The 10,206-nt window shown below is 33.9% G+C and overlaps 1 protein-coding gene across 4 annotated transcripts; it reads left to right on the top strand.

Moving 5' to 3' along the window:
- The first annotated feature begins 2,501 nt into the window (after positions 1-2,501).
- Positions 2,502-8,711, top strand: LOC139851448 (uncharacterized). Of its 4 annotated transcripts, XM_071840487.1 has the most exons (10): positions 2,502-2,735; positions 3,458-3,742; positions 4,329-4,344; positions 4,536-4,634; positions 5,122-5,291; positions 5,527-5,871; positions 6,659-6,751; positions 6,841-7,154; positions 7,583-7,908; positions 8,329-8,711. In XM_071840487.1, exons 8-10 carry the CDS (start codon positions 7,132-7,134, stop codon positions 8,406-8,408), a joined length of 429 nt encoding a protein of 142 aa, XP_071696588.1. In that variant the 5' UTR covers positions 2,502-2,735; positions 3,458-3,742; positions 4,329-4,344; positions 4,536-4,634; positions 5,122-5,291; positions 5,527-5,871; positions 6,659-6,751; positions 6,841-7,131; the 3' UTR covers positions 8,409-8,711. The 4 variants fall into 4 exon arrangements, with proteins under 4 accessions (XP_071696588.1, XP_071696585.1, XP_071696587.1 ...); XM_071840484.1 differs by having other exon boundaries at positions 5,122-5,871; XM_071840486.1 differs by having other exon boundaries at positions 4,329-4,353; positions 5,122-5,871.
- Positions 8,712-10,206: the final 1,495 nt, after the last annotated feature.

Genomic DNA, 10,206 nt, shown 5'->3' with positions numbered 1-10,206 from the left:
CTAATATTTTTGTAATTTTATGAGATATTTCATGCTAGTTGCCAAATGATGGTTCCCACATGTGTTAGGTGACTCACATGGGCTGCTAAGAGCTGATCATTGGAGTGTATATACCAATAGTACATACATCTAAAAGCTGTGTATTGTACGAGTACGAATACGGGTGCATACGAGTAGAATTGTTGATGAAACTGAACGAGGATGTAATTATAAGCATTTTTGTTAAGTAGAAGTACTTTGATATGTGTCTTGAAGTCTTTCAAAAGTGTAAGAATACATATCAAAACACAACATGTATATACATTCTAATGGAATCATTAAGTCTTCGTTAGTCGTTACATGTAAGTGTTGTTTTGAAACCTTTAAGTTAACGATCTCAATTAATGTTGTTAACTCAATATTTATTATATCAAATGAGATGTTAAATTATTATGTTATCATGATATTACGATGTATGAATATCTCTTAATATGATATATACATTAAAATATCGTTACAACGATAATCGTTACATATAAGTCTCGTTTCGTAATTCTTGAGTTAGTAGTCTTGTTTTTACATATGTAGTTCATTGTTAACACACTTAATGATATATTTAAATATCATTTTATCATGTTAAATATAGTGTATCAATATCTTAATATGATACATATGTATTTAGTAGACGTTATCATAACGATAATCGTTATATATATCATTTCGAGTTTCTTAACTTAGTAATCTCATTTCTTATGCATATCACACATTGTTAATATACTTAGTGAGATACTTACTCATCATAATCTCATGTCAACCACATATATATATGTCTATATATACCACAACATGTAGTTTTTACAAATTTGTAACGTTCGTGAATCGCCGGTCAACTTGGGTGATCAATTGTCTATATGAAACTTATTTCATTTAATCAAGTTTTAACAAGTTTGATTTCTTAACACGTTGGAAACATTTAGTCATGTAAATATTAATCTCAATTAATATATATAAACATGAAAAAGTTCGGGTCACTACACTATTCGGAAATCATCACAAGTGAGTTATAGTCCCATTTTTACTATCTAAATTATTTTGGGATGAGAATACATGCAAATTTATAAATGTTTTACAAAATAAGCTCAAGTTCATGAAACTACATTCTACGATTGTTTTGTTATACCGGATATCTGTACTTATTATTATTATTATTATGCTTGGTAACCTAAGAATTAGTGAAAAATACTAATTGACGCGAATCCTAAAGGTAGATCTACGGGCACCAACCACCCCCATTTTCGAATAGTGGAAATGCTTTAGTACTTTGAAGGGTTCTTGTCGTACATTTGAATAGTGGAATGTATGATGCCAGATATCTTAAGCGCTCTATGTTAAGGTCGGTTACCAGGCGACTCATCGTATGAATGATTTTTGCAGTTGTAATGATCCTGCGCATTTAATTAAATGAAATCTTGTGGCTTATTAAATGTTATGATTATTATATAGAAACTAAACCTATGACTCACCAACAATTTTGTTTACTTTTTAAGCATGTTTATTCTCAGGTGATTATTAGAAAGCTTCCGCTGTTGCATGTTTACTCAACGTCAAGATTTGGAGTCATCATGCTTTTCTAAATAAATAAACTTTCATTCGGGAATTGTATTTGTAATATATTGTTGACAAGTATGTAATGGTGTGTGTAAAATACATGTATTTTGAGGAGATTGTCTTTGATCGACAATCAAAACTTATGCTTTTAAACCTTTATTCAATAATAAAGGTTATGGTTATTTTAAAATGAATGCAAGCTTTGAAAACGTCTCATATAGAGGTCAAAACCTCGCAAAGAAATCAATTAATATGAAACGTTTATAATTAATATGAACGGGACATTTTATCGTCGGCCAGGAGCCTAGCCGGATAAGATGATGATTACCGGTGGTGAGGACGAGTTTGAATGTCACCAGAGACTGTTTTTGAGGTTACCGGAGACTGTTTTGCGGGATATGTATTAGAATGTAAGTAAACATATAGAGTAATAATTCACAATATTGACTTTTTTAATTGACAATTTTTTATTTGATTTAATTAAGTATATATTGAGAAATATATTTATATATTCAAAATTTTGGGTCCTTTTAAATTTTTAAGCCCTAAACGGTTGATTATCTTGCCTATGTTCGAAGACACCTATGCGTAATCGTATACTGATTCATACATGTAACGCACATGTTCATAAAAGTATTTAATTATTATTATTATTATTATTATTATATTATTTTATTTTATTAGAGAATATAAATTTAGGGGATGATTCTCACACATACTTTTTTGATCCTCACACACCAATTGAGTATTATTAGAAGAGTAAAAGGTTAAAATAGATGTGTGTGGATACCCATAAATTTACTGTAGACTCGTTTATTTTATTCTTAAAGGACATTTTAGTCATTCTGCCTATTATTACCCTCGGATATTTAGTCACTGGAACCTTCTACTTTCCAGCACCCTTCAATCCCTAATTTCATCCATTCACACCCACTCCAATTTTTTCCACCGTATTTCCATTCACCTCATCCCATTTCATCGACTACAAACCCTAATTACATCTATACACCGCCATTTTTGTCTTCTTCAGGCGCCCTCCATTTGAAAATTAGGGTTTACCCAGTTTGAAAAGCTAGGGTTTCATCAGGCTTCGGAGGTTTGCGAAGTTACGAAAAAATTAGGGTTTCATCAGATTGTGAAAGTTAAAGGTTCGAAATACTTTTTCCTCGGTTTCTATTTGATTTTTCTGCGTATGTGTGTGTCTGTGTTGAGGGTGTTTTAATAGGAAAAAAATCCGGCTGCTGTGCGATTTTTTCCCCTGATTCCTTCATCTTCATCGATATTTTTCTTCTTAGGCCTTTTGTGATTAGTTGGTTTGTTATTTTTTAGGTTTTGCTCTAATTATGCGATTCTTTGTGCGTGTTTTTAGTGTACCATTAGCTGTTGTCGTCTTTCAATTTTTGTGTGTGCGAATCGTTTCTGCTGCTTTCAGGTAATTTCAGTTATAAATTTTACACACTCTCGCGCATCCTTATCGATCAGACATGGTGTCATTTGTGTAGGATTTTCTTTTTTTTTTCTTTTGCCATTGCATTTACGTATTTTTAGACTTCTCGGTTTGGAGTTAAAAACATCTGTATGTGGTTGTTATGAATTGTGTGCTTCCCTTGCTTTTCTGCGCACCTCTTTACTCCGAATGGTTTTGTTCCAACGACGATCGTCAGATCGTGGGTATGGCTGTATAGAGAACCCTTTTCCCAAATGCTGTCTGTTTGAATGTTGTTTTGTGCTTCACATTACAATCAGTCATTGTTATTTTGGACATTGACTATATAATGAATACCCAAAAGATTGAGGAACTATATTATGTCTTTTTCGGTTACAATATGGGAAATGAAATGTTGTGACTTTGGACTTGCTGTTCCTATAGATTGAGGAAATACTTGAAGAACTTAGTTACAAACCTGCTCGAATTCCAGCGGAGAAGGTGATTAGGCTCCCTCATTCGTTAGCCCGGATCAAGTCAGTAGAGTTTGTTAAGTGTTATCATAACTTTAATGGATAAACATTAGCTTCATTCCTCTCTGATTATCCTACTTAAACACCTAATGATCACGCTGACATTGTTGTACGTATATATCAAGTTATCAACAAAGAGTTAAACAATTTAATGTAGTTTTGAGGGATGAGAAGCCTTTTGATGACGTCAGGGCAGGTATTGAATCAATCTTTTATGCATATATATAATATACGCATTTCTATATAATATACATATTTTGTTTATTATTATAGTCAGTAGCTATGTATATATATACTTGATGTTGATGCATTGTATTTATTTTTATTTCTGATGTTGTTAAAAGTGCATATATATATTTGTGTTGTGATTAAAATCGATTCATTTTATAGATAATGATAATATGTTCTTTAAATTTGTGGATGTGTTGTGTGATTTTTTTTTTTTTTTGATGGTTTCAGCAAAAGTTATTTCTTTATGTTGGCAAGTCTTATTTAGAAAGGTGTTATGGTGACTGTTATGAAATGGTATTGGGCTCATTTGCTTTGCTATACATTAATTCATGAAAGGAATTAGTCTGTGTCATGTAATTTTTGCCTTCCATTTGTGCAGGCTACTTTCTCTTATATTAGTATTAAGTTTTAGTTAATTAACTAATACTAACATTACACTATACATTATCTGATGAGGACATCCTTGCAATCGCTAACCCTTTTGCCTTCATTTTGTTTACAAAAATTATCGTCGTTTCATTGTTGTACTAACTGCTCTGATGGTGCGAAAGGTTCGGTTGGATGATGGTATGATTGGTACATTTTCCTTCGAATTTTCTCATTATATGTTAATTTCTATTTCTATTATTGCTTGCTAACCAAGTTTAGTAACAATTACGTGATCAAGATGATATAGGTTCTTATAATAACATATGCACGTTATAATAACATCCTTGCATTTTTCTGATCAACTTTGTCATTTATTCAAATTCTTGCAGTTTGTGTTTTCAGCTTCTAAAGGCCAGTCATAGATTGCGGATTGTTGTAGGAGTTTAGTTGTGGGTTGAAGGTTTCTTCTCTTTTACGGAAATATGGAGGTTTGTTATCTATTATCACTGATTGTTGCCTTTGGTTTGTTTAGTGCATTCGTAGAGTATAGTTAAAAAAAAGGTACCTGCATTTTTGAAACTTTGTTTTTAATGCTTTTAAGATTAATTTGATAAAGTGATTAATCTTATACCATCCGATTTAATTTGAGGTTAATCCAAACTCAATATTGACAGTCAATGGGCGAGGTATCTCACTACTTTAGTGGAAGACCGAGGCTTGATTTGCTGAACAATATGCTTTTTTCAAGTTAGGTTTTAGTTAATTTAGTTTTTATAAGGAAATGTTTGAGATGCAACTGAATTACGTTAGCCTACTTTTTGCTCCTATTATAAATTAAATGATATTTTTCTATTTGTGTTCAGTTTATATTTATAGGTTATATATTATTAGGTTATTTTTTCTATGATCATTTATATATTATTATACTTTATGTTGTATGTTATATTAATGCCCCATATGCTTTTATTTTAACAGATGTAACTTGAATGCTACTATGTTTTACAAGCTGTTGGCCTAAAGTGAAAAAAGAATGCGCAAACATCTTGCAGTACATGGTATTTGGAAAAGACACGTACGTATGCAAGACAACGTCTGGATGCAAATGGAATCATCACGGGTTCACGACCGAGACAAATTATGGAAATGTTAATATTGTTGTTGACATCTACATGTGTCAAATTCGCCAAATTCAATTGAAACACTTTTTAATTAGCATCTACAATAGAGTATTGGTATTTCAAATAGTTATAAATCTTTTATGGTATTGATAGAAGATGAACTTTCGCGCTGCGAAGCGCGCTGACCTATATGCTTGTTTATTTATATATCATTTGAACACATTGGATTACTCCTGAGATTTTTTTAATCCATATTTCATAGGGGCATTTTGGACTTCTCTTCCTCGAGTTATTTATTCCCAAAGTATTCATGTAAAGCTCCAGACTATCCAGATCCTTCCATTCACCAACCCTACCACACCCCTAACTTACCTTACATTACCACCATCGCATACCTTCAACTACCATCCATGAGACTATCGCTGCAACCTCTAGCCATCGCCACCACATCCCACCACCAGTCACACTTGTAGGTGACGAAGTAGAAACAATTCGATTAAAAGAAATATATCATCGACGAATCTGTACACGAGGACCGGAAGCAAATATCGCTCTTCAAATCATCCTTCATCTATATCGTGTTCAAATCAAAAAATAATACAAGCAGGTAGACTCATTATTTCATTATTAATTTTGTTCCAATGCTCAATTAATTATTTCGTTCGTAATATTTGTGCATATGCAATTACGTCTCTGTTCGCTTAGTGTTCGCTTAGTTAGGGTTTTCATTTTGTTAGGGTTTGGATGTTATTTGGTGTATTTCTACCAGTTAAGTATTGACGGATAATTAGAGTTGCAAGTCAATTATTAATTTGTTCATATTTCATTATTTGTTTAGTTAATTGCACAAAATTGGTAGTTACATCATTTCTAATTTGATCTTGTATTGTTTGAATATATAACCACTGTTGTTATTGTTGTTGCTGTTGTTGTAGTTATTTAATATGCATTCTACTGTTGCTGCATGAATATAAGCCCAATTTTGATCCATATACTCCGCTGTTATGAAATGCTGTTACTATTGTTGTTTTTGGAATTGATGTGTTAAAATGGGCACAATAGACATATTGGAAGTAATTATTGGATTTGGTTGTGTAATCATATAATCTATTTGATCTATATTTCATTTGGTTCAACATTACCCCCTGGTACTTGTTTGTTATCTTACGAAGGTTAGGTGGAATTCAAAAGGCAAAAATTATATATGGGAATGTTATTAGTATGGTAATCTGTTAAATAGCTTTTGATTTCATATGGGTTAATAATTCGTTTTGGCACTTTGTTCATGTCACAAGACCAAGTCAGGATTACCATTTGTAGCTTATCTGTTTTTACATGGTCAATGTGAAGAGAAATATTGCTATTGTTGATGCTGTTTTTCAACATTATTGCAGGAAAATCTTGACTTAAAGCTGTTGAAATGACTTGTAAAAATAAAAGATTATGTTAGCTCAGGATCATCGTCACGAAAACGAAAGCATACCAAGGTAAAGGAACGGGTTTAGCTGTTTATATTTTCTAAAACATATATATTTTCAAACTAATTTTATTTTCTTTTATTTTCTGAAATAAGCAGATCATAGACGGATGCAAGTGCAAAAGAAGAGGCGCTTGCTTGCGCTGTCCTTGTTCGAGAGCTGGTGTCGATTGTTCTGATAAGTGTGAGTGTCCTCCGGATACATGTTCAAGAAGACCAAAGACGGGAGGGAATGAAGTGTTCGAAAAAGTAAATCTTCAACTACTAGAATTCAACGAATTGCTGCAATTTAACTTGAGTCAAACGAAGAATGAGCTCGAAGAGACCAAGAATGAGTTAAAAAAAACATATGAGAGACTAAAAGAAGCTCAAAGTGAAAAAGAAGCTTTGATGAACAAATACAGGGTGGCAAGGTAAGCATAATATATATATATATATATATATATATATATATATATATATATATATATATATATATATATATATTTTAATTATATGATATTAAAAATTAATATTGTTGGCAAAAAAGTGTTTTGGGTCAACTCAACTCAACCCGATAAACTCCTTACAAGAAACTGCCCGTTTTGATCTAGACCTACTATTACATGTTACCAACCCCCACCCAATTGTTTTTAGCTTTTTCATTATTGAAATGGGTTTTAACGGGTCTAGATGAACCTTTTAATATATTGATAGACTAAAGTGGGTCCATGTTGGACCCATTCTCTTTTTTGTTTTCTCGAGACCCAAATGATTGACTCAATGGACCCCAATTTTTAGAATGATACTTGGTATTTATTTATATTTATAGTCTGGCTTACTCTAATATTTGTTTATCTAGGTACACGAAGCATCCTGCTCGAACTACTGATAAAAAAAATCACCAATACCTGACAAAGACTCCAAAAACTTCAAGGGGGGTTGTTGCTCACGGAGTGCGTGTTGATGTCCAAGGCACTCCTGCTCGAACCATTAACAGAAACATTCACCAGAACTTGAAACAGACTGAAAAACCTTTGAGGACTGCTGCTCAAAGAGTACGTTTTGATCTCCAAGGCACTCGTGCGCGAAACATTGATAAAAGACATCACATGCAGACTCCACAAACTTCGACTGTTGCTCAGACAGCACGTCTTGAAGTGAAAGGCAGGCAGAACACTACCGAAAGTAAGAAGAAAATGTGATTCCCATTATATTTTGCTTCTCATATGTGTCATTTTTATAGGTTTTTTCATAATGTTTCTACTATTATAGGGTATTTATTCATAAATTCGTAAGAGATGCTATATAAGTTAGAGTGTTTTTTCCAGCTAATTGTTAAATGGGCTTGGGTTTTTCGTTACACTAAAACAAAGTGAGACAAAAAGTCTACTTTTTACCAGCGTTGACCTTTGACTCGACTTTTTCCTGACGTTGACCAATTTTTTTAACGTTCACCGACTAATTAGATTTTTTTGAGTGAAATTGGACGGGCTAGTACCAAACCGCCACCAATCACCATTTGCAACCATGACTGTATTATTGCGATTAATTTGTTTAGCGAAAAACTAAGTCACTTATGTTTGTATGTGTTTGTGTGGATTACAGCAAGTGGAATAGAAAGAATGGCGAGAGGGCAGGTGACGAAGTTTGCAAGTGGTGGTGATCTTGAGGATGACTTCATTTAAAGATGGTACCGCTTCTAATCAACCGAATGTAAAACCAAAGAAGAAACAAGGAGGAACAAAAGTGGTGCACTTTATGGGTTAGAAGATTAATCATCCCCCCAATCCTTTATATGGATATGCGATTTTGAACCCCTGTTAGTATTAGTTATCATGAATCAACAGGGCAGGTCTATTGTCTATTATGCTAGTGCTGTTGTTGATATCCAGGTCTATTATGCTAGTGCTGTTGTTGATATCTCTGCATGTTCTTGGTGACAATTTTCATTGATTTGATGTTGATACCTTTTTCAACAGTTGGCTTTTTTTAATGGGTGGCTAAACTAGTTAGTTTTTTGTTTTGCGGGTAAGAGTGATTATGAACGAGTATGTAACTGTTACACTTAGGTGAGTGTGCTGCATGGTTATGGTGGGCATACCTGGTGTTATAAGGTTGGAAAATTTATTCACTTTATTCTTATGTGAGCCTATTGAGCTGTGCTTTTCACTTGGAAGTGAGATAATTGTATATGAGTATGCAACAACTGGTAGTAGTAGTAGTAGTCAATCTCATAACTTGTTTTAACAATACTGCTCCATGTAGTATTAGAAACCGAATTAGAAATAATCCCACTCGAATTAAGTGAACTCGAAGCTCCATAAATGCTTTTCGAAAGACAAATGTCCCAAAGTGTGGGCGGGGATTGAACTTGGGTCCCTTTTGGAGATTCTCAAGCACCTAACCACTCAACCACCCCTTTAGGGGTTCCCATAAATGCATTTGATAACATTAACTCACAAGCAAGTAGTCTCGGTTTTAAACCTTCATCACCACTTGCCGATTACTGCTAGATTTTTGAAATCAAGAGTACCCAAATTTAGTCCGCCATCCGCCCACGGACGGATGACATCATCCCATTTAACCCATGCGATTTTTGACTCGTCACTGGACCCACACCAAAAAAAAAAAATTACATCTTACACACTCGAGTTTTTTGAGCACGCTAGGTGAGGCACGGAAGAGTGAAAAGTAATACAACGGTAAACTATTTAGAACTGAATTCTGTCCATCGAATGACATCGCACGTGCTTTCCAATTCGATAACCGTTTTTCAAATTTGTCAACAACCGGTTTTCAACTTGACATTTTACTCATCTTTGCACCAATTGCTAACCCGAGGTAGATTAACGGAAAGGAGCCAACCTTACACCCGAATATGTTGGCCATCTCTTCCACATCTTTTCTGTCGACGCCCACACCAAAAAAGATTGCTTTTATTATAGTTAACTTTTAATCCGGAACTTTGCTCGAAACATTTTAATAATTTCATAAGATTATCAATGTTTTCCAAACTCCATTTACCAAAGAAGATGGTATAATCCGCGTATTGGAGGTGAGAAATATGAATTTTGTACCTCCCGATTTCCACCCCACAAAAAAATTTATTCGACACCGCGGATTTCGTTAGCCATTAAGACCTTCCGCCGCAATAATAAATAGAAAAGGCGAAAGAGGATCACCATGTCGTACCCCTCTTCCAAGTTTGAATTCCTTTGTAGAAGAGTCATTGACAAGGACGGAGATGGAAGCCGACTTTAAACATGATAAAATCCAACTCGTCCATTTAACACCAAATCCAACTCCTCCGTTTTCGGTCAGAATTAGTCGGCCCGACTCTGATTTTGAGCTAGAAAACAAGCATTTTTTTTCTTTCTGCGAGGTGAAGTTGGAGATTGGGAAAACCACTTACTTGAGGAGATGAGGGACGGAATCGACAGAATCACCCAAGACAAGTTCAAAGGCTCCGGTCTACAAGTTGGT

The sequence above is a fragment of the Rutidosis leptorrhynchoides genome, chromosome 6 (genome assembly GCF_046630445.1).
Source record: "Rutidosis leptorrhynchoides isolate AG116_Rl617_1_P2 chromosome 6, CSIRO_AGI_Rlap_v1, whole genome shotgun sequence".
In the NCBI taxonomy this organism is placed as follows: Eukaryota; Viridiplantae; Streptophyta; class Magnoliopsida; order Asterales; family Asteraceae; genus Rutidosis; species Rutidosis leptorrhynchoides.
The sequence above is the reverse complement of the archived record's forward strand: the minus strand, read 5'-3'. Positions and strand labels throughout refer to the sequence as shown.

Bases quoted from the DNA above. Each gene is read 5' to 3' on its own strand.
- LOC139851448 (XM_071840485.1), top strand. From the start codon at position 7,132: ATGAACAAATACAGGGTGGCAAG. The intron at 7,155-7,582 runs GTAAGCATAATA...TTGTTTATCTAG, and splicing joins AACAAATACAGGGTGGCAAG to GTACACGAAGCATCCTGCTC. The intron at 7,909-8,328 runs GTAAGAAGAAAA...TGTGGATTACAG, and splicing joins CAGGCAGAACACTACCGAAA to CAAGTGGAATAGAAAGAATG.